This window comes from Phasianus colchicus, chromosome 8, assembly GCF_987193195.1.
Source record: "Phasianus colchicus chromosome 8, bPhaCol1.hap1.1, whole genome shotgun sequence".
Lineage (NCBI taxonomy): Eukaryota > Metazoa > Chordata > Aves > Galliformes > Phasianidae > Phasianus > Phasianus colchicus.
The window spans coordinates 1987209-2011364 of NC_143443.1; the positions used below are offsets into that span (position 1 = coordinate 1987209).

At 41.7% G+C, this 24156-nt stretch overlaps 1 protein-coding gene across 3 annotated transcripts in view; it reads left to right on the forward strand.

Annotated features, from left to right (window-relative positions):
• PRKG1 (protein kinase cGMP-dependent 1) overlaps nucleotides 1-24156 on the forward strand; it is a 395197-nt gene that overhangs the window by 361387 nt on the left and 9654 nt on the right. For all 3 annotated transcript variants that reach the window (XM_090144719.1, XM_031602529.2, XM_090144720.1), the window contains 4 exons: nucleotides 2664-2760; nucleotides 16205-16344; nucleotides 20429-20518; nucleotides 21963-22104. In XM_090144719.1, coding sequence (XP_090000845.1) covers nucleotides 2664-2760; nucleotides 16205-16344; nucleotides 20429-20518; nucleotides 21963-22104 — 469 coding nt within the window. The remainder of the gene's footprint in view (nucleotides 1-2663; nucleotides 2761-16204; nucleotides 16345-20428; nucleotides 20519-21962; nucleotides 22105-24156) is intronic.

Consider the following 24156-nt stretch of genomic DNA (forward strand, 5'->3'; position numbering starts at 1 on the left):
AAGATATCCCTTATATTTTTTCCTAGATTTTTATAAAGGACGTGCTACAAAGCCCTGGTAGTTTTTGTTTAGAGAGTGATGTGCTCAAATGAACAGTTCAATACATATTCTAAGTTTTAGGATGTGGATTGTGCTCTGCTGTTTCACTTATTTGATGACTTGAGAGTATTCAAACTTGGAAACTAATTATTTAAGGGACTGAATAGATTTATTCCTAAGCTTTCCGTGACTGAAGTATGTCACTCCTGTTTGTTAGTCTGTAGGAGTTTGATTTGAAAGGGGACTTTGACCTTTGTTGCTGGGGATAAAACAGAATTCAGCTGTGACTGCCATTAGTAAGCGTGTGAAGGGCTTGCATGCTTGATTTCACACTTTTTTTTCACTGTGTATTTTTTGAATTTCTTTTGTTTCCAAGACGCCTAGAAAACCGCATCCAATTTGTTTTGTAGGCTTCACTGCCTTGGCATTTCCAGGGGAACTGGTGAAACTTGCAGGGACTGGAGTTAGCATCCTGCTTGCCCTGCCAGTACAAGGGCACATTTTACCTACTTTTGTCCTATAACAACACACAGTGTGTGTTGTGCATCATCTTTGTACAGCCATTACTCAGGATAATTTTCCTCCTTCCCTCCTGTATTTGGAGACCTTAGCCCTTCTGACATGCTGCTGTTTTGCATGTGCCAACTTCTTCTTGCTCAGCATTGAGCAATCCTCACGGCTTGCCCAGCAGAGAAGATGGGGTGGCTGGTTCCCTACCTCCCTGAGCACGAAGGATGCCTTCCTCTAGCATCCCAAGCCCTGAGCGAATTTAACACTGCTTTTTTGACCAGCAGTTGTTCTGCTGTTGCATGGAGATTTTCCAAGCTGGGATTTCATCTTTCTAGCAATTATAAATCATTTGAAGTATTTAACTGGTCAGGAAAGCAAAAGATAACTCATACGCTGTCTATACATTCAGCATGAAAATTAGATCGGATCTCATTGCACTGTCACCCCTAAAATGATGTGTCTTTTGTGATTCAGAAGGGAACGTACCAATGTGTCTTTCACTCAGCAGTGCTTCTTTCAGCTCTGGGTTTAATATGCAGGCACCTCATGATCAGAGTGAAGTGATCAATAAGCAGCTGTGGCATTCAAGGTTATCCCAAGTTCATAGCAGGCTCGGAGCTGATTACTTTCCAAAATCGGATGCGGTCAGGCTGCTGTGGTCACAGGAGCAAGGTCACAGAGGGGATCTGGTGACAGTATAAATAATAAAGCAGAGCTTATCTAGTTTGTTGACAGTACCCCACCCCCCACGGGATAAAACTCTGCTTTACTACATTGTTTTGCAGGCTTTTCTGGGTGATCTCTCACCTTCTGTGACACCTCTCTTCGTTTTTCTCTTTCACCGCAAATGTTTTTTCTCACTTTCTCCCCCGGTGCCATTTCAGTTGTAAATAGAATAAAGAAGTTGTTTGGAAGGGAGTTAAGTCAGCAAATCAATGCCATCCCATTACTGAATTAGATCAGAGACAGACACGATGGATCAAATGCATTAAAAAGACAAGTAGCTCGTGGCTGACCCTACGATATTTTATCTTTGCTCGAGCATTTATCATGCTCAAGTGAAGCGTTTGGCTGAAATAGTGGATTACGACCTGTTAATTGCAAGATAATATGCTAAAGATAAATACGGAAAGCTGCATTTGCAAGCCCCTTTCCACCTTCCATGCCTCTCTTCATGATACCATCAGTGCTCTTTTCCCATACAAGTCTGTGTCACTGATAAGCCAAAGGTTGTACATGCCCGGGGACTCCTCCGGCAGCTGAATGTCAAACTTTATGGAGTGGGTGGATCATCCATTTCCCTTCCGAGCTTTTCTAAAAATACCACAAACCTTGACAAGGAGCTATTTTTGAGGAATCATATTCATGAGGATAGTCATGGGAAGCTTATTTTGGCAGGCTTGCATGTGTTGCATTTGCATGCTTCCCTAGTTAAGAACTTTGTGAACTTCTGTTACGAGCCAGTTGCACATGAGCTAAAGAGTGAGCATCTGGATTTTGGGACCTCCTGGGCTGGAATTTCTACTCCAAGTTGAGCTTATAGGAGGAAAAGAAGTGAAGATATCCTTGTAGGAATGTTAATATGTGACTGAAGTCATTCATTTCAGGCATTTGCACACCAGCCCTCAGCTTATCGGATCTGATTTCATAAAACCTGGCTGTGATTTCTCTCCAGGGACCTTAATGATCTTGCCACTTTCAATAAACATTTATAGAAAGTACTGCCGGCCTGTGGATAACAGAAACTCGTACGAGAGACTTTTCTTCCAAAAATACTCAAAAAAAGTGCCAACCTTCTCTTCGCCAGAAGATCTGTATGTCAAAATGTAGTGTTTGTCGGGTAGCTGGAGCTGAATTGCAGTACCAGATATGTGCACTGTAGGCATGCAGTAGGTACGTTTGCTTCTCTCACTTTGCAAACCGTGCAAATCGGAGTTATGCTCTAATTGGGACCAGTGAAATGACGAGCGTGAATAAAAGCAAACTCTAAGAGATAAGATGGAAATAAAGCAGGTAAACGCTGTTCCACACTCATGCCATGCGGGTACAGTATTGCGCAGTACTCATGTTTGCACCTCTAAGAAATTTCCATTTTTTCGCATAAAAAAATCCAGATATGAAGCCGAAGCTGCCTTCTTCGCCAACCTGAAACTGTCTGATTTCAACATCATTGACACCCTTGGAGTCGGAGGTTTCGGACGAGTTGAACTGGTAGGTAACCTTTTCTTCTCTGAATTTTGTGTGTCCTGGAACCAGTGCTGTGTTATGAGTGCTTTTTTTTTGCTCTTCATGATTACACCAGAATTCCTGGAAGAGAACTATGTGACAGGATTCTGTGTTTTGTAATGGTTGAAGAATGCTACATCATATTTCTGGGTAGATACAATTGAGTGAACAGTCTGCAGTGATAGTGAAAAATCTATTTGTTCATTTTAGGAGAGAGGAGTACGTGTCTTTTCTCTCCAAGTGGTCATACATTGAAGCAGAACTGTTTATGACATTGGCTTCCATTTGACAAGAACCTGAACAGTCATACAGTGTTAAAATAGAAAGAGAAACCTAAAATCTTATGTAGCCAAAACTGGAATAATTGTCTGATGTTCCTCTGAGCAGTTTCTAATTCAGGTCTAGATGTAGATCTACAAAAGCTGTAGCTTCAATGTCTGAACTGTAATAACAATTCATAGCAAAATGTTCTTTGCTGAATTTTAGTGGAAAGGCAAAAACTGAGCTTGCTTTTTTGCTCTGCTTGGATTTAGAGCTATACAGTCTTCATTAAAGCAAAAAGTCTGAGCAGGAGGAGACCGTAAAGGCAGCCGCTATGTGCCCACTTATAATCTAACATAAAAACAGAAATTTATTACAGAAAAGAAGGAGCTTAGTTTCCATCAGCGTGCTAACCAAGGAGGAGTTTCTGATACTGAACAGCAGTACCGTGTGTTAGGATCTCCTGTAAGTTGAAGGCAGAAAAGTGAGCAGTTATTGCTACCATCACAAAATTCACTGGAAGTCCTTGCTCTGCAATTGTATGGGAGCCTGAAGTACTTTTTAATGTTGTGCCCTTAGTGCTGAGATCTGGAAAACCTGCAAATTAAGTGTTTTGGTAATTACTCCTGATGTGATGGGTAAATTCTATGTTAAAAGTTCAACTCAGTCTTCTGTGTGATTAATTTCTAACTTTTCCTATTTGGTTTTATGTAAAACAATGCAGAAGAGAGGACATCAGTGAGAGCTTTGATTTCTCCCTGGGTTTTTGCTTTCCTTTATCATCTGTTCATTGATTTAATATTAACAACTGTTATGGGGAAGGCAGTCACGAGAGCTCATGCCCTTTCCCTGCTCCTTCTATAGCCATCTGCTGCCGAGGCCACTTCAGAGCAGGAGTTTAATTCAGGTTGCTCTGAACCTCCCTCCTGAAGGCCCTTCCACATCATAAAGCTCAGGAGATTTGTTTCCTAAGTTAGCAACACCATCAGCTTCTCAACCCCACTTAACCTGTAACGAGGGACCCAATGCTGTGGGGTTTGTTTTGCAGCTCGGGATGGAGCTTGCTAGGTGTATTTTCATTTCTAGCTTTTATTTTGGAGGTGTATTGTCAAGCTTTGAGTACGGCAGGGGAAGATGCATGAGGTTGTTACCACGAGAGGTTGCTCCAGGAACCCTAAAGCCACACAGATGTGAAAATTGGATTGTGTTAGTGTTGGTCATGAGTCCTCTTCCTCGGGCTGCAGTCAGACTTAATTTAAGCTCTAAGGTGCTGTCAAAAAGTAAATAGGATGAATGTAATGAACACGTTGTCACTTCAACTTATCAAATCAGAATCTGGTGGAAATACATTTAGAGATATTTCCAAATATCAGAAGCCCCCAAGAAGCCCTAACACCACCAACAAAACGGGAAAGTGGGAGAAACATTCCCTACATCACCTTTGTAGGAGTTTCTAAGGTCGAGTTAACCTTCCCTTGGCCCTGCTCTTAGAAGCAGGGGAATGCTATTAGGTCATTTTCTGGGCAAATTATAAGTACACCAGTGAATCAGACAGAGCCTCCAGCCTTCTCATCAGCTTAAAGCACTCCCCATATTGGTCTCCTGTTGTCACTTTGTTGGTGGCACTGAAGCTGCTGACGCGGAGCGGTGACAGTTGTTCCCTGCATTGTGATCCTACCACGTGCAGGAGGAGAGGACAGAAATAGAAAAGTTTTCCTTTGGGAAAGGTGTTTTGGTAATCAAGAGAAAGGAAATGGGGAAGAGGAAGATGTGAAAGTATCAAAGGGCTTCTGTGGGTACTGCTGTAGTGAGTGTGAGAAAAACATGCACTTAGTCACTAGGAGCGACGGTATGGAGAGAGAACCTTAGATTACAGTTCGTGAGATTTTAGTTACTCAGGAAAAGAGATGGATTACATCACTAAACAGTCCTATCCTTCTGCTAAAGAGACTGTAGCTGTTCCTAACTAATAGTGAATTACACACAGAAGGATGCAAATATTGAAAAGCTTAGCTTAACGCTCTGGATTTCATTATTTTTCTTCATTACCAAGAAAAGCTATTTTAATACTCTCTTGGCTTTAAAAAACTAATTGCCTTTCCAAATTACTGTTTCAGTGCTGAGTGAGGTCATCATGTTATCAAAGCAAGAAACTCTTATTTTCATCAAAACTAAGCCTAGAATTGCTACCTCTCACAGCGTACATCTTTGTACAATTTTGTACACTTTGTGTACAGAAAATATTCGTTATGGCTCAAGACTATAAATGAACTCATGTAAATGTGGTGCAGGACCTGACTCTTTTATTCCCCGAGTGTGTTAGTGCACAGCACTGCTGGAATTTGTTCCTGGGAAACACTCCAATTTCTTACACTTTTCAAGAGTAAAATTGATCAAATTAACCAAGTGCATTTTAGGGAGGAGGATTTTTATAGCTCCACCTTGGCTGCTGTAGGCAAGCCCCTGGGCATCTGCATACCCTTGAAGCTGGTGGTGTCTGGCTGTAAGCTGGAATGTCTGGGCTTTGCTTTGCTGGCCAGGGCCAAACAATGCTCCCATTTGCCTGCGTTTTAGTGCTCAGGTGTGGTTTGTGTAAATAGGCTTTGGTATTCCGGGCACCACTGTGAATGCTGTCTGTCTTCAGAATTCATCCCATCAGTGAATTTATATGCTGGTACGTGTTTTTTTAAGCCAGACAGTGTGTTATTTAAGCAATTTTCAATTATGTGGAGATGACACTCGGAAATATCTTTTCGTCTTGATTTTATTCCTCTAATAGAAAGCTTGTTCCTATGGTCTCTTGTGGTGGCCAGTCAGCACATCTCTTCTGGGACCTTTTCTAGGTCATTTTACTTTCTGCATATTCCCAGCAGCTTTGCATTGCTGCTGTATGTAGTTGGCTGGGATTTTTCATAGCTATCTGCTGCCTCTATGACATGCCTTGTCCTTACAGATGTTGTTTAGTTGTAGAACAATAAACTGTTGTTCTGCACCTTCCTCTGCAGCTGGACTTTGCCACAGCTTCAGGCAGCTTTGAGAGCCCACAGCCTGCCTGGGCTGCCTGGTGCCACATTCCTGGGGCAGCCCTCCTGCGTTTCCATCCATAGCACAGCAGAAGGGAAATAATAGGACTGGGATCCTTGGTTTTCATAGCATGGATTAACTGAGGGCATCCACTATTTTTTGCTACTCGTCTTCTGAGCAGCGTCAGCTGAATATCTTCTATGTTGAGGTCTGGACACCTCAATAACTCATGATAGTAATGAATGAATTTATTGTCTCAGATTTGTGTCCTGTGAAGCACCATGTTGCAGAGCATGGAGATGTAGGTCAGGTGGGCTCAGCCTTCATAAATCATCTCTCCTGGACTTTATTGCTCTTGTCTTTGTTCTTTAATTTCCTTTTAATGTAAGCCTTATATTTCTAATCATCTGTTCCACATCAGGTGTTTTGGATTTAAATCAAGATTATATTAGACAGCTCTGAAATAAATGTATCAGGGTGTCTGAATGTACGGGGTTAGAGTCATTACTGCTCAGAAATCAGTTCGTATAGGTGATGGCTGAGCATGGGTAGCCTAAAAATCAGCCCAGGCCTGCAGCCATGTCTTGCTTCTATTGACGTGCTCAGTTATTGCTTCGAGCAATCGCTCAGATGGAGGAAGGAGATTTTAAATTGCTCCTGTTATTACAAAAGTGCACAAATCATATGGTTCTTCCACACCCAATCACACGGCTCGGGGCATTCTGAAAGCAATGGTGGGAAGTGACAGACTGAGGATGAGTCCAGCACTTAGCTCTGACTTGACAGAACATCTCAGACGTTCAAATGTTCAGCGGTGTTGCAGAAGTCAGTGGCATTTCCAGCATATATTTCAGGCTGGAAGGGACCTAAAGGGATTACCTGTAATCCGGTGGCACAATCAAACACATCCAACCAGTCTTCAGTAATATGTCATTGAAAGTCTATAGGAAATGAGGTTCCCAAAGCAAGTTATCCCAGTTCCTACCTATTCCTTGCTGCAAAAAAAGCCTCCTTGCCATTTAACACCTCCCAGCTGTAGCCAGCCTAAGCTGTTTTTATCTCAAGCAGACTCGGAGGCAGTTTCTTCTCTTTCCTTGCAGTATGGTTGTATATATTTGAAGACTTCTCACATGAATGCTATCACGTAAGACTGTTATCACTGAAATATTCTTCTTTAGGAAAAATAAGTGTCCTTCTTTTGAGTTTCACCAGTAATTCACGCTTTCTGGGACAGCAGTCATCATGTTTACTCACTCCTTTAGAAGTACCCCAAACTGAGTGCTTTTATCTAACACGGGCCTTCGCATGGTCAGGTCACACAGGACAGCTGCAACAAAGCGCCTGTGCTGTGACTGAATCGTGTCCCTTTTATTTCAAGCCATCACTGCAATTTGTAAAATTTAAATTGAATTCCCTTGCTCTTCACTAAAGCACTTACCGTCCTCTCTGGCTTGGCTTTAGTAAGTGCAAAGCTAATAATATTCTTCTTATTTTATTACCCAAACCATTAATGAAAGCAGTTAATGGTGCTGTATACTAGACAGATGCCTTTGAAGTCCTCCTCAGAACATCATATCAGCTTAATGATGGACACTAAAAACTGAATTCCTTTGTAACGGGGAAATTAATAAAGACAGATGCAGCAAAAACAAGCTTTGATTTCTGCCAAATTTCACTAGTAGCGTGTGAGACCTTTCTTAAATGGATAGTATGGCATTTCTCATTTTTATTTATGTTTTAAGAAAAATCTAGCTACAGATGATGTAGTGCAATCAAATTTATTATAGCCTCTAGCCTTTTTTTGTAAACAAAAGCATTAGAGAATTAATTGGATGGCAAGGAAAAATACCCTATAATTGTCTTCCAATAGAGTGACAGATGCATAATTCAGACGTTTATTAGTGGAAATTTCCAATTCTGTGGCTGTCGTTTTGTTCTAGCTATTATGAAGCTTCTCATTATGGAGATCAGTCTTCTCTTTGAGATCTTTGAAATATTAATTTTTTAATTGTTGAAAATCCTTTGGCCTCCTCCCTTTTAAAAGATTGGGTATTTTAAGTGCAGTCAAGGTGAGAAAATTGATGTTTTAGTGAAGGATTTGAAGATTTTGCATCTCAGCAAATCCCACATTCAGATGACAATGAAATTACCTTGACTATGTTCAGAGTGCTAATTTGAAACTTTGAAATGATACTCTCAGGTGGGAATGGAAGACAGCAAAGATTCTGTTTTTCTTTATTTTCACTTGAATTTTTAATTCTTTATGGATTTGAATAAAGCTGAGCAAGTGTTGCTTTGTAGATTGAAACATATTTCACTGCCCACAGCAGGGAGGTTGGAACTAGATGATCTCTGAGGTCCCTTCCAACCCAAGCCATTCTATGATTTGGTATTTCTGAAGTTTGTCTGTTAATAGAAGGGATGCTGCCAAGAGCTGGAAACATGAGATGCTATTTGTAGCCCATCAAACAGCATCAGAGTCCTCATGAGGTTTCGAGCTGTTAAGCTGAAGACTTGGGCTCAGGCTGAAGGTGGGAGTAAGACACAGAAATAGGTGCCATTTTGCAGACAAAGCCAAACTCAGGAGTGTGGCCAAAATCATGCATGGCATTGGAGGCTTTAGGTCTTTTCCAGAAACCACAGTAGTGAATGTTTCCATTAGGTTTAACACATCTTAGCTATACAACCCTTCCTCTGATATTTACTTTTTATTGAAATGATTTTATGCATGAAACGGTTTACATTCCTCACAGGTTTTTAGCCTTTTCCTTCTAGACATCTTTGAAAAATAATATTTACCTCTGGGGTTTAGAGAAAGGCAACGATTTTAGTCTGTTTCCCAATGTCCTTGCTTATAAAAAATTTAATTGTACATGTTGTCGAGCACTGAATAGCAATTTTCAGTACAGGGATCAAAACTTAGAGTTACAGATTTTGTGTTTACTTATGTGTACTCATAGAGTATAATCCTGCAATTTGTTTTCCCGTGGAGTCCCATGGCACTCAGATTGTGCTGTGTGGTGGGATGTGGTGGTGATTTCCCAACCAGTTGAATCCAGATGTTTTCAAAGCAAATGAGGACACCAGCACGGACAGTTTCTCTGCCACCCGTTCGTAATTCATTCTTGATTCAGCCTTCAAAACTTGGTGCATCCCTAAAAGTTATTTTTCACACTTTGATTTTTTTTTTCATCTTGAGATCATTTGTTTAAGTCTTCGGTCTTATCCAGGGCCATCATCGTGTCTATTCACACACAGACCCCAAAAAGCACACTGCTGTTTTTAGGGGAGGTGAACTTATCCCACCTCTTCTTCCAACAGCTGTGAGCACGGAGCTAACCAAAAATTTGTCGTGTGACATGATGCACGAGATGGAAAGGATATAGGAAGAAGCACAGGGTAGCATGCTTGTTGTGATTTGGTGATGCATGCTACGGTTTCTCTCTAAGCCTTAGGTCAGGAGAGCAGCTGAATCTTGCCTAAAGGAGGTGCGCAAAGTATCTGCTTAATGGAGACATCTGAAGTACTTTGAAGCATAAATATGTGCAAGATATTTCCTATTAAAAAAACAAATTCCACCCAAAAGAAAAGCAAGGTGTAAGGCAACAAGTGTTATTATGAGGAAGTCAGCTTCGTCCAGAGAGAACATAAACATATTTAATACTAAAAACAGGCTGTACTCTTCTGCTAAGGGGAAGAGCCTCTGCTTGGTTGCTGCAGCAGCTCAGCTGTTGGGATTAGGGGCTCTCAGTTTGCCTTCTCCTTAGCCTGTGTGCAACCCAAGTGCTGCACTCAGCAACAGCTGCTGCTATTTTTGTTGGTTCAGAAGCATCTATCTGGAAAATAAAGGACCCTGTACATGCCTAGCAAGCAAAAGCATTTGCGCTTCAGCTCCCAAGCTGTGACACGAAGATACTCACATTTCACAGTAGCACTGATTTCTACATTCCTCCAAATTTTGCACACACGCTGCAGCTAGCCTGCATGGGAAAGTGCCTGAAGTACCATTTTTGTTGGTATCAAGGAATCTCTGTGCCCACAGGAGGTGTTCAGCAGCAGACGGCAGCAACAACAACTTGCCTGTGAGTGATGTACAGCAGATTTCAAGAAAAGGCTGTGGCCAGCTCCTAAAGAATCACTGTTGCTGAGCGTTTAGGAAAAGCCACATCTCCAGAGTAAAATAAATATTTTTACTCACAAAAACTCTGCTCACTGTATGTTCTCATTTAGCTAGGAGCCAGGCCAGCTGCCCTGAGGATTAGCAGAACACTCTGAAGCTTATGAGCAAAGTTTTTGTGATCCTAGTGTCCAGGAGCTGAAAAAGTTCATGTTCAAATACATCCATTCTGCCTGTTAGAATCTGGGGATTTTTCAGTGTAATTTTAAATTGCAAAAATGAAGGAAGGATTAAGTGTGTTCAGGCCTGCTTTCATGTACATGAGTCTGTTGCTCTTTCATGTCTTTCACAACTTTAAGTGTCTGGACAAGAGTATGACAGAGGAAGACATCTGCAGCAGCTCTGTAGGGAAAATGCACAGTCGTAGGGCTTCTTGGAAAACCCACAGCCAAGTAAGAACTGCAACCCAGAGGCACAACATCTGCAGTAAAGGGGAATTCGAGAGGCATTCTTTATGGTCTGCTCCTCCAAGGAGATCATGCAGGAACAGAAGACAGGGCAAAGTAGTATGTCCTCAGTCTACGTCTGGAATATGACAAGGCTGAGGTATCTCACTCGTCTTCATTGAGAGTAAAACCTTCTTTGGGGGATTGTTCTGGTGAATATTTATCAAAGCGTAAAGGTCAGCTTATATTTTATCTGAAAAGTTCTCACTTAAATTGCAGAGAAATTGCTAACACCGTGGGTTTTATATAATGCACATACATATATGATTTATTACAAATAAACATATAAAGAGAGAGAGAAACTTACGATGAGGGAGAAAGAAACAGAAAGAGGAAGGATAAGGAACACTTAGATACATGCTCTTTCCTTTGAGCCTTAGGTTATGTGTCCAGTTTTCCCAAAAAGCCTGAAAAGGCACTAAGGTAAAACCATATTTATTTGTAAGTGAATTATAGCTGCCTTAACAAATCAGGCCTTGAATGCACTGCGTTTCAGAAGCTGCAGAAGTTTGTGCATCATAAAGCAAAACAACATTTTTGGAGTGGTTCCAGTATTTCTATATAAGCTCAGAAAGCCCAGGAGAAGCCCTTTAGAGATAAGGAAGGGAGGCTGGATCTCTTCTCTTGTCCTGATTGTTTTCCTTCTCTTTCTCCATCGCTTTCTTCACTTTTTTTCTCTTCCTGTTCTCTCCTCACCCGTGTTTGCATCTTTTCCCATCCTTGCAGCATTCCACTTCTGCTGAACTCTCTACCAGCACATCTTCACCCCACTTCATAAGGGATTTTTTCAAGTTTCTTTACCAAAGCAGCATTCTGAAAATTTAAATGTAGTCCTGTGACTTGAAATTACTAGCAGCAAAATGAAGCTCATTTCCTTGACCTCAGATCCTCCTCAGGGACTTTCTTTGAATGTATGTGACCCATCTGTTTGGGTCGCTTCATTGTGATGACTCAGGCTGCCAAAAAGTGCCTGCTGACTTGGGCATGGGCATCATGCTGAATCACAGCAAAGAGGAGAGGGGAGGCAATGGCTCAATGGGAATGGCAGGGGATTGGAAGTGGATGGACTTTGAGGTCCCTTCCAACTCGAGCCTTTCTATGATTCTATGATAAAAGGCAGGATTTTGATTGTTCCCATTAAGCTTCCCAGTTAGTACCTACAGAATGGTGCAGCTGTGGCTCCAAATCTGACTGTGATATCCCATCTATCCCATCACTGCAGAGCTTGGGCCAGAATATATTGCAAAATATGTATGCATGTATTTACGTACGTTTACATATTTGTCTTATAGGCAAAATACCTATGTATGCAAAATAAAAGCAACTATTTCTTTTTTATTTTATCTTGCTTCAAAAATGGACTCATTTAGTTGTAGACAAGATTTCTGCTGTTATTTTTGTCACTGAGATGCAGATCATTTCCTGCATAAGAATCCTGCAAAATGACCTGTTCCAATCAATTTTGCCTCTCCTGTCTCTGGTTTTGTACATCACTTCTTCATTGTGGTGCTTGGCTTTATGTAACCACGCTCTTTATTGAATTTTCTTGTCTTTTGAAGAAGTAATATATTCCTATTCAACAAATGAAAAGGTTTATGTCTTCCTCCAGAGATTCATTTCTAACACAGGGCAAGAGGTCACACAGATTCACCATATGGGGGTGGTGGGACCTCTGGAACCTCAGTAGCACCTATAGATTTACAAGGATTCAGTATTCTGGGGACTTTTGCACCAAATAGGGTGGAGGTTTGCTGTTCAGCCTCCTTTTTTTTTTCCCCCCCACCTTTTCAGTAAAACAGACAACATCAATTTTATCAGTGAGCATGGACATTGACACTGGCAAACAGTGCCCTAACCATTACTGCACTGCATCTCCCAGAGAGATCATTCTGCAGAATTTTGCACTGGTGAAAAGGCAACGAGGATTTAAAGACAGAGCGAGGAGTGGAGTGAAAAAACTGAGAGAAGGGGCCAGAAATTCTTTTTGCTTGCAAAAACACAGATAGAGGCTGGTGGTTACTCAGGGCAAGTTACTCAGATGGTGTCAACCATCTCACCGAAGAATGATTGAAACTGAAGGCTCCAGCAGTTCTCCACCAAATCAATAGTCCCGGGGCCTTTGATATTTAAGATGTTTCTTCAAATTGTGTCAGCTCTGATCTCCCGAGTGTGTAGCAAAGATGGCTCCTTTGCAAGCTGCCGGCCTTGGAAAACTGCATGCTTTTCCTCTTCTGTGAAGCATTGAGGAGATTCTTGTGGTGGGTTTGTTTGGAAGGCTGAGCTTCCTGCCTGGCATATCCAGCTCCTTCTGAGATGGGAGACAAAATCTTTGTGGTTTTGTGGCTTCATGTGCAATCATTTTTCATTACATTTGAAGGACAGGGTGTTCCAAGCCCGTTCTCAGCATCTCAGCATGAATCTTTTCTTGTGAAGTAAAAAGTCCAGGTAGCTTCTGGGTTTTTTTTTCTACTTTTGAAATGAGATTAAGATTAGACACGTTGGTTGTTTTTTTTTTTTTTTTTCTTTTATAAACTATCAGGAGCATAATAGTAAATATTAGGAATAATAGGAATAGTAAAAATGACGTGGAGATCACCAGCTTTACACTGTAAAGCCATCATCACAGTTATCACATTCGGCAGTGGCAGCAGAAACCCCAAATCAAGGGGGAGAATAAGGCGTGTTAAAGAAGCAGAGGTCTGCGTGATTCGTTGTCCATGTGGACAGTGAGCTCAGAGAAATACATAGGAAGGAAGATGATCCAAAATTTAAGCCTCAGATTGAGTAGCTCAGTGGTATGTTTCAGTGCATCAGCACATTTAATGCAAATTAATCCCCCCGTGCTCTCAAACTCTTGTAAATCCTCTGCATTATGAAGCACATCATGAGTAGCAATGGAAAAATTATCCAATTCTCCTGTGGCATAAGGTCAGAGTCTTGCATTAGCTAATTGTGGTTGCATGTTTGTTCTATATTTAAACATTTATGGCAATGATAACATTATAAAACACTGAATACAAACGCTGCCTTTTGCTTCCCTATAGTAATTTCTTTTCCTGTACTTCTTTTGGAGGTATACAAGCATCCCTGAAAAAACAGGATTTTTTTATTATTATTTCTTTTTTTTTTTAAGGAAGAAATAGCAGTCAAAACCTATGGTATTAAAATGATACAGCAGAAATGGACAAATTGAGATTTGTTCATCTTACCCTTTATTCTACAATGTTGGAATGCAGCGATCTCAGACACCATTCGGTTGTCATGTTTATTTTTAACACTGACGTCTAATAAAGATTAACATTAGAGAACTGGGGATTTGTGTTCTGAGTAAGTTTAGAAGTGCTAAATATAATTTTATTAACAATGCTTCCTGTTCAGATTGCCTGGGAAGTGTTCAAATTGGCTAGCACAGCTACTTTCTTGGCTCTCGTGTTCACTTATTGTTTGTCTCTGGACAACCTAACTGTGAAAAATACGTGCTAAAAGAAAACAGATCTGATCTGTAACACATGATACAGATTTGCATGGACTCTTGCTTGAAATAATTTTCTTGGCATCTGATTCACTTCATTGTGTGGGTGAATCTGAAGGGAAGTCCAGCAATCCGAACTGCCATCAAAAGCAAAAAGGGTGAGTTTTCCACAACTGACATTTTTGATCATAATAAAAACTGAATTTATTATTTTTATTTTTTTTGCAAGATTTGGTAAATTGCAGTCAGCCTAAGTTGTTCCTTACTTCATTATTGTTTCTTTCTCCGTGTCACATCACTGATCTCCCCACTTCCATCAAACAGCCTGCTTTGATTTAGATCAATGTCAAATAACTTTGTTCAAACAGTTATACTGAAGTTCACATGCCTTTTATTCAAAATGAAAGAAACTAAGAAAAAGCCTTAACCCCAAACCAAAACCATTTTTATCATCTTCAGTCTGCAGTAAATGCAGAATTTCATTCTGCTTTGACCTGTGGTCAGAACGCATCGTTGTAAAGCAGAGCATCATTGTACAGCATCAGCTCAATAAATAACCAGAGAACTCAGTAAACAACCTCAGAGATGAAGGAAAATGTTTTTCTTTATTTTATGTGGATTGTTTAGGCTTTGGTACCCTGTCTCCATGACGATTAAATGGTGATCACAGACTTCGTGCAAAGATAATGAGTCTCTGCGTGAAATGCAGAATTGTGCCTTTGGAAAAACAAGTTTCACGTGGGACTGAAAATACTTGTGGCTGCAGGGAAAATGAATCGCCACAAATGTGAGGACAGAAACCTCGAGTGGTTTTTAAAATGGATAAATACGTGCATATGTATGTACATACATACTTACTTATTAACACGTATACTTGAGCACACCTATGCCTAGAGCAGTGAATACAGACCTGCCAGTCAGATCTTGCAACAGCAGGCTGCTTTTCTGAACGCAGTAGCAAAGCTGGCAAAAACTGAGATGTCCACAGGTGTTTTGGGAAAGCTGTGAGTCATCAGGAAGTTCATTCCATCTTCTTTCCTGACTCGGTTCAATTCTACAGTCCTAAACCGTGTCATACAAACTACATGTCGTGGAGTTGTGCAGCTTTGTTTCTAGCAGGCAGTAACAAGGTCTGTGGTGGTGATGGGAGCTAATGATGAGGCTTGGTAGGCCAGTGATGAGGTTCTCTCTTGTTTGCCAGTGTGCAGAGGCAGGGGCAGCTGGGGATGAGGAAAAGGCTCTGCCCCAGAGGGCGGTGGGCATGGAATGGGCTGTGCAGGGCAGTGGGCACAGCCTGAGTGCTGGAGCTCAGGGAGTGTTTGAGCACTGCTCTCAGACACAGGGAGGTGCTGTGTGGAGCCCAGAATTGAATTTGATAGTTCTTGGAGGTTTCTGCCAACTTGAGATATTCTATGATTCAGCGATGAGGAGACATCCAGAATGGAAAGGGTGACTCAGTTGTAATTCTTTTGGGGATTCCTACCTGTTGCTCAGAGCTGGGAATGACTTGAGGCTCAGAAGTTACCAGGGTAACACTGGTGAACAAGCAAACAGCTTCCCTTCGGCCCCATCTCTGGAATTTGGGCTAAAAATAGGTGGCTGAGGCTTAAGGTTAAAAGTAAAGACGTGACAAAGTGGTGCAGTTATAAAGCCAGCTCTACTCATCCCTTAAAAACATCCAAAGACTGCCTTTCCCAGTCAGAGGCAGTGCATGTGTTACTACTTATAGGAGACTTTACGAAAGCTGTACATTAGCTAGAAACATCTTTTGACTTGAGAGTAATGCCAACAGTTGTGTTTTCCCTTCAACAATGAGTTTTGGAAATAGTCTTTCAACTTAACAGCATGCCCTAGTAGCAACCAGCACTACCTGGGTTGAGTAGCAGTGGTTTAAGAAATCTGGCTTTACAGCCAAGCTCTTGTTCAACTACATGGTGCTTTCCAAGCAGGAATCATGGCTTTAAACTTTTCTGAAGGTAGAGTGGTGGGCCCATGCAGTTAGCTTAGGACCCTGCTTCTAACCAACGTGTTTGCCTACTTTTACCCAAGGTCCAGTTGAAAAGTGAAGAGACGAAGACGTTTGCGATGAAAATCCTGAAGAAACGTCACATAGTGGACACGAGGCAGCAGGAGCACATCCGCTCAGAGAAGCAGATCATGCAGAGCGCTCACTCAGACTTCATCGTGAGGTACTGTCCGTCTGTCCATGCTGGAGCACAGTACAGCCAGCCACAGCAGCTGATCAAACCCCATAGGAGTAACCCATGCACCATTAAAAGGACACTTCAGCCCTAGCTTCGTGCTACTGACTGCAAATGCAGTTCATAGAATAAGGTCCAGGCTCATAGGGAATGGGGAAACTTCTTCCCAAACCTAAACTAAACCTGTGCCATAACTGGTTTGCTTGGGCTCTTGCTGACATGGCTTTGTGGTTTCTGGAGCAAACCCACCTGCAGCACAGAGTATGGGCAAAGTTTGCTGATGGCAGCGTGTGATGCTCCGTGTAGGCATACACACCATGACTCAGGGTTTGCCCTGATCAATAAGCATTTTCCTCTTCATTCTGAATTTTCCATGGCACAGAAAGGAAGCTGGAAAGCAGGATTTAATCTTTGGAGATCCTGCGCTGCCACGTGAATAAATAGCTCTTTAGGGTATACTAGCTCATTAGCTTCAATTCGGGGTCCATTGACTCATCATGAGGAAATGTGCTAAAATCATATGCCTCCTGAAAACTTAAACAAATGCAATTCTTCAGTGAATAAAAACAGCTGCCAGTCATTTTTATTTGTTTTTACCCTAGCAGCAGAGTTTTCTGATGCTTTAAGATTATGACTATCTGTCATCAGGAAGCAGAGACAGTTCCTTATGTTTTAAGTCAGGATCAGAACTCTGGGTGATCAGAACCTCTTACGAAGTAATGCATCTCCCTAAACTGGTGCTATCTAACAGGAAGACATCTTGTGTAATTCAAGGATGCTTTAGGATGCCTGAAGCCCTTGACTTTTGCTGGAGATCAATCCCTCTCCCAAAAAGAGCTCCAGAGAGGCACACTAACTCAGGATGGAAACCAAACCCTGTGAAAGAGTGCAAGGGCAAGTGTGTGGCAGGGCTGGCCACCCATCAGCTGCTAAGGGGGTATTTCCTTCACATGCAGAACTGCTGCAAGCATTGGCCAAAAGCCTGCCTGATCCCTGGGATTCCCCAGAAGCCCAGGCTTCACCTATGTGTGATTCATTGGTGACAACTGCAACGCTGACATCGTACCCAGCTGCAGTTTCCTTCACACTGTAACATTCGATTCACAAACACGCTCCTGTTACCTAGGCTAGAGCCAAATATACCTTGCAGGCTATTTCAGCAAATAGATCTATTTTCTGAAGCTGAGCTGGCTTAGTATGTCGATGTAAAGGGAGGTGAAACGCACGGGCAGCAGACTGGAGGGATATCATGACACCATTTCCAAAATACCCACTCCTAAATAAAAGGCTGAGCCTACGGACATTTGCTGACAGAGCCACTATGTTCATGGCTAATAAGATAAATACACCAGAGTTTCTTCATTCTCACTTTTTTTACTCTTTCAATAGGCAAGTGGAAAAAAAGGATGCAGTAGCCACAGGTCTAGGGCAGAGGGCTGAGAAACAGTGATGCAGTGAATGATCCCAATTTTTTTCCCATTCCAAACTAAGCCCAAAAAGGGAAAAGGTTACAAGAAGACAGGGTGAAGGAACATCCTTTTCCTCTGTTTCAAGGCCTGGCAGTTTCAATCAAATCAAAATCCTGCTTTTAGCTTTATGCAGGCTTCCCAACATTCCTCCCAACTTCAGTCAGTCTGAGTTACCTGCTGCTGCTGCGTCCAGTCATTCATTCAGATGTGTCTCTTGTGCCTGTCTGAAGCTATTACATCACTATATATATTGATATGGTATTACACTTTATGTAATTTTATTTGCAGAGACAAGTAAAATGATTGTGAAACACCACTCACAAAGCAGGCGATTCAGATGAAGGCAATATCCCCAAACTCCATCTACTCTTTTCTTTCCACATCGTGCACTAATTCCTGTTCTTTATAGTAATAAGCCTCTCCTAGACACTTTTAATACCCCTTGGAAATCCTGTGCTGGGATGGGACTTTCTAAGCCATAAAGCCCAACTTTTTCTTATTGCATAGGCTGGAAACTAGAACATCTTCACTGATTTATCAAACTCTATGCCTGCTTTTCCCCATTGCTTGCAGCTCCAAGGGGATTTGTTATTATCTCCTAGTTTGTGGCCTAAATTTATCCATAGCTTGTTTATACCCTTTTTCGGGCCAGGCCTGTAGCTGAGCTAATTTTTTTTTCTGGGTACTGAAAAAAATGTTACCATTTTGGTAGACTAATTGTGTTTTGAGATGTTGGGTGAAAGGTGGATTTAAAATGATCTTGAAGCAAGGACACAATCTCTGGAATATCAGGAGGAGGAAGACAACGTTGCTGAAATAATATTTTCCTATTTCATCATTAAACTGTTTGTGAAAAGTCTTGGAAAAGTATTTTATTAAAGTGATTTAAATGCATTAAACCAGGCAAGATGGCAGAAGAGGTCGAACAGCCCTCAATAAAACTTACTGATACTGAAACTGAGAGCTTTACAGAGCAAACCACAGTGTGTGGATTTGGTGAAGGGGCAAACAAGTGTTGAGCCACAGATGTCTGCAGGAGTTCTACAAATATTTAGGTGAGGAAGAAAATGAATAAAGGATTGAGTTCCAGTATTGTGACATTTCAGACATCAGACTGCTTGATCTGCTGAAATACTGTGGTTTCATACTTCACATTGTACATTCCACGTGTAAACTTTGTGCTCCTATTAAAGTAAAAAAAAAACAACATTTGATTGGCCAGATTTGATGCCCTTAATGTTTTCTGGAAAGTAATTTTTCAGTAGAGCTGCCTGAGCTGGAGAAAGTAGTGCCTTATTTCAGTAGCCTTTAAACTAACAAACTATCTAAAATATTTAGTTATTCATAATCCATAAATTTTATGGAATGGTCAGCTAGTTTGTTTCAGCATTTCTGGGACAGATACCTGAGGTTTTAGCTTCTAGATGTCAACATGGGTAATCCCATAGTAAAAGAAGCTCTGAATCACAGGTTCAGTTTTCTTCCACGAAATTTTCTGTTGGCCACAAATTTTAGGTACAGAATATTTCACAAGTTGATAAGCACTGAGTGCATCCAGTGATTTGCCTTTTTTTTTTTCCTGTAACCATTAATGCACATGAAGGCAAGGCAAATTAGGATTGATCCAGGCAGCAGCATCAGACCCTGTCCTAATCAGTACATACCCAAAGCCTTGCCTACATCACTTTCAATTGTTTTTTTAACCTCTGGACTATCACATAGACCCATAAAAAAGTGTATAACTGTATTTATCACTAACTTAAAGGACCTGATAGATTCCCCTCCCCTGCCAAAGCAAACTCCTTTTCCTCCTTCTTCCCCTGTCCTCCTGCAGGTCTTTGAGATTCTGCTGCTTCTTCTTCAGAGCTCTGGGGGGGAGAACTAGTTTGTTACTAAAATTTAATAAAGCAGCTGACAATGAATTCCACGTTAAGCTCATTTCCACAGTTTTCTAGTTGTGCTGTTTAAACCATCACATTAAACACAGAGCTGGGATTTCGCTCTGTGCTCTGGGTGACAGCTGAGAAGGAGGATGGGTTTATGATTGTGTCTTTAGGCAAGTTTTCCTCCACATTGAGTCCATAGGAAGAAGTGAAAGGGCACTTTTAGATACCTAAATGTCAGCAGCTCTGTTTAGTTGATCAGATCAGTGGTTTTAAGGTCTGAAATGAAAAATCAGACAGCACTTCCTTTAAATGGTTGAAGGCAGCAGATCTACAGCTGTAGCTGTAGTGTGAAGAAAAAGATTACACAGACATGACTAAAGTGGTAGGGAAACTTCTCTTTCAAGAGAATCTGGAAAGCCAAGTGTCAGGTTGTGCCATTAGAAATGTCAGACTTTATTTAGTACTCAGAACAATGATGACCTCTCCTTTTCCTGCAACACACTTCATTCAAACTCTCATCCTTCTCTGCTGAACTATTTCCCTCATGATACAAAGGACTGATGAGGATTGAATTGACCTCCCTAAGACAGCAGCAGCTCTGTAAGATCCCCCTCATTCTTGTGCTTCCTGACATGAAGCACGTGGTCTGTGAGAAGTGGGAATGATTGGCGTTTGACTTTTATTGTGAATTTTCTATTATTTTCTTGTTCCCCATAGGCTCTACAGGACATTCAAGGACAGCAAGTACCTGTACATGCTGATGGAAGCCTGTCTAGGTGGAGAGCTCTGGACAATTCTCAGGGACAGGTGAGTTTTAAGCAATTGTTGTCATGACAAGCGGAACATTTTTTAATATGCCTTCAGATAACCAAGAGCCTTTATCCTTCACCTGGGTCTTACCATTCTGGGTTTAATTTACATCCCCCAGAAGGTGAAGAAATGATGTTCTCCTATGCAGTTAACTAGAGCCAAAGGGAATCCTGTTACTACTGAGAATACACTCGGAAAACTGATTTAGGTTGTCACCAGCATGGGAGCTGAGATTGAAGCCATAGCTGTGCACCATGGGGTTGGGACGCAGAAGTGCCATGGAAAAAAATAGCCTGAAAGCATGTAACGAAATACCGTGTCGCAGTGCACAAGCAAACGTGGTGCTGGTATTTCCTGTCCTCAGAGGATTTGACCTTGCAGCGTTTTGGTTTGGATGTGTGTGTGTGGAGGTGGCTGTGCAGTGTGTGTGGTACGTGCACAGGACGGCACCGCGGGCACGAATCACTTACAGCTATGTGGTAGAATTTAATTGGAACCTAGTTGAATTACATTTGAAAAGCAAAGGAAATGCGTTGTAAAGATGGATGAAAAAGCAAATATAAAATTCCTTTTAATTTATTATCCGTAATGAATTTTTATAACTCTTTCCTTTTCTTAACACCATCTCTGGACCATTAAAATGAGCCACTCCGCAAAGTTAGCAAGTGCTGGAATGTATTCTTCATCTTTGTCAGAGCCTGGTAATTCCATCTTGAATTCTCTCAGCTGTAAATTGTGGTTCTGCTGCCACCTAGCTTAGAGCTGCCTTTGAGTTCAGCCACCAGTTCAAGGCAGGCAATGGAATGTGAAAACTCCTTGCAAACTGCACTGAAACCAGCATCTGAATGTGCACCTTATGCTGAATTTATGATTAACGCTTACCAACAACTGTGTTTTTCTGTCTTTTGTCTCAGTCGGGAACATTAGTATGGGAGCTCTTGATTTCCATAGCTCAAAATCCTTTTCTCACCCAAGTGTCAAAGATTATTATCCAGAAATCACCTTTTGCATACAAGATACTTACCTGTAAATTTTATTTTTTACAAAATGTAAAGGAAAACATTTTAGATTCAAATGTTTGATGTATGCTAACTTCAAAAAGAGACATACATACAAATGGATGTGCAAAAGTCAGTGTAGAGGTCACTTTCCACATATTAAGTGATTCTTATGACCTGTGTAGATATTTCAGCAGCAGGATGAGGTCTGCTAAGTGAAGAGGTTGGGCTGCATGGTTTTAGGCTGTTCAGAAAAATAAATTGTAAAGGTGAGTTCAGCTATAGGTAGTATAAAAATAGATTAATTATGGGTAGAGTAGCTCACTCCTTGCAAGAATCAAGCCCTGACTTCACCACAATGGCACTGATAAGGGCATATTGTAACAGCTCAGTCTTGTATGTACAAATCCCTTTATTGTCTTTCCCTTTCTTGTTTTACATAGAGGTTCGTTCGAGGATTCAACAACCAGGTTTTACACGGCGTGTGTAGTTGAAGCTTTTGCCTATTTGCATTCCAAAGGAATCATTTATAGGGACCTCAAGCCAGAAAACCTCATTCTGGATCATCGAGGTTATGCCAAACTGGTGAGTGCCTGCACTGTCTAGTTTTGGAAAAGGAAAAAAAAGGAAAAAAAAAAAAATGACATAATCCCTGACTTTTTTCCAGTGTTACACAACTAGTATTGTGGGAAAGGAACATAGAATTAGCCATGAGGAATCAGAAGCAGAGTCCACCCAGCCCACAGTCCGGTTCCTTATGGTGGCCGCCAGTAGATTTTGAGTTACAGTCAGGCCAGCATGTCGTCACTCATCACTGGAATGTTTTCCCAACCTCCTGCAGACCGAAGCTGTGACTGAGCTGGAGAACACTAATTCTGGCTCTGTAGCCAGAATTCAGCTTGAAACTCAGGGCAGCAATCCTGAAGTGGAAATGCTTAGAGAAGAGAAGCAGAAGAAATCCATCCAGCTATTTTTGAGCTACTGAAAAGCTGAAAAATGTGGGTGGGAGATGGGGAGGACTTGTATTTGTGAGCTTTATAGTGAAAAATATTTTGCAAGCTGTTGTTTCTGGGTGAGTTCCTTTGTGTAAACAAACAAAGAAGTCATTCTTAATGCAGATTTTAACCGTAGCCTTGTCGTGGCAGTAAATGGTCTATCATCAGACTTCTTACTTGAGAAAGGGGGTTGTAATTTGGTTTGTCTTTATTTTTAATAACATTATAACTTCTGCAAGCTACAGAGAGAGGAGAGGAAAACACAGACTTTCACAGAAGTGTGGTAGGCACTGGAACAGTGCCCAAGGAGGCTGTGGATGCCCCATCCCTGCAGGCATTCAAGGCCAGGCTGGATGTGGCTCTGGGCAGCCTGGTCTGCTGGTTGGTGACCCTGCACATAGCAGGGGGTTGAAACTAGATGGTTCTTTTCAACCCAGGCAATTCTATGACTCTTTGATTCCCTTAGTAAGATGTGCTGCCTCACAGGTTTTTGGGAACCCCTTTTCTAGCTAGGGAAGATCTGAGCCCTTGGGAAGCTATCAGTGAAGGATGCAGCCCTAAGAAAGCTGTATCCCAGAGGAGCTGATGCCTTCCTGAGGGTCTCAGTGGGGCAACATCTCTGCCTCTTAGGCTGGAGACTCTTCCCTGTCTTTGGAAACTTGGGACTGGTGCTCCCAGGGAGCAGTAAGTCAGATCATCATCATTGTGGGCCTTTATGGTCCAGCAGCAACCAGCATGTGTTACTGTGACCCTCAGCTTTATGAATGACAGCAGAGTTTGTCCTCTGCAGCATTCCAATGAGGGTTCTCGTGAGGTGGGTTAGGTACCAGACTGTCCTTTTATCCACCCCATGAGGATCTAGCCCAGGAACTGCTACTCCCATCACCGTCCCTTATCTCCTTAGACATTTTGATCTCCTTGGTTGCATCCATGATAAGCAGGGAAGTCTCTCAGATCCCGCAGCATGACTGATCCTGCTTCTTGTGGGATTGTCACTGTTTAGGATGGCAATTTAGGATGCAGGTGCAGGAAGATGTAGGAGCATTTCAGCCATCAAGGGGCAGCAGAGTGTGCTACAGACCACAGCTCTGGGCAAGAACAGTACGAGGGCAGGGGAGGGCAGAGCTATAAATACACTAAGCCTATTAACCTGAGTTCAGCTAAGGCCCCAAAGGATGGCTTTGGTTCCCTATGTAATCTCATTTTCCTTGATTGCCTGTAGCATGCTATGCTGTGCTGTAGGCTGTAAGCTGAGCCCACCAGTGCACTGCAGTGTTTTCAGATGAGTTGATTTTACCACTCTTTGATGAGAAGAGAAACCTGAACTTTTCACAGGATATTTCAGAAAGTATTTAGCCCAAACAGTTCTTTGCACAGGGACTTTCAAAAAAAAGTCAACCCAAGCTTATATGAAGTTACATCTCCAAGAAGTGTTCAGCGTTGTCATTTGTTCTCCTCCCCTCACGAGGATCTTCTCTTGGCATAATGAAGGGTAAATCAGCAAAAAGGTCACTGCAGTTGTCTGGTTCTTGAACAGCCCGCAGTGTTTTGGTTGCAATAATACTCCCACAAGGAAATCTTCTTTCTGCTTTGCTTCACTTCAAGAGAAGCCGAGCACATGGCTGAAATTCCTCCTCTTGCT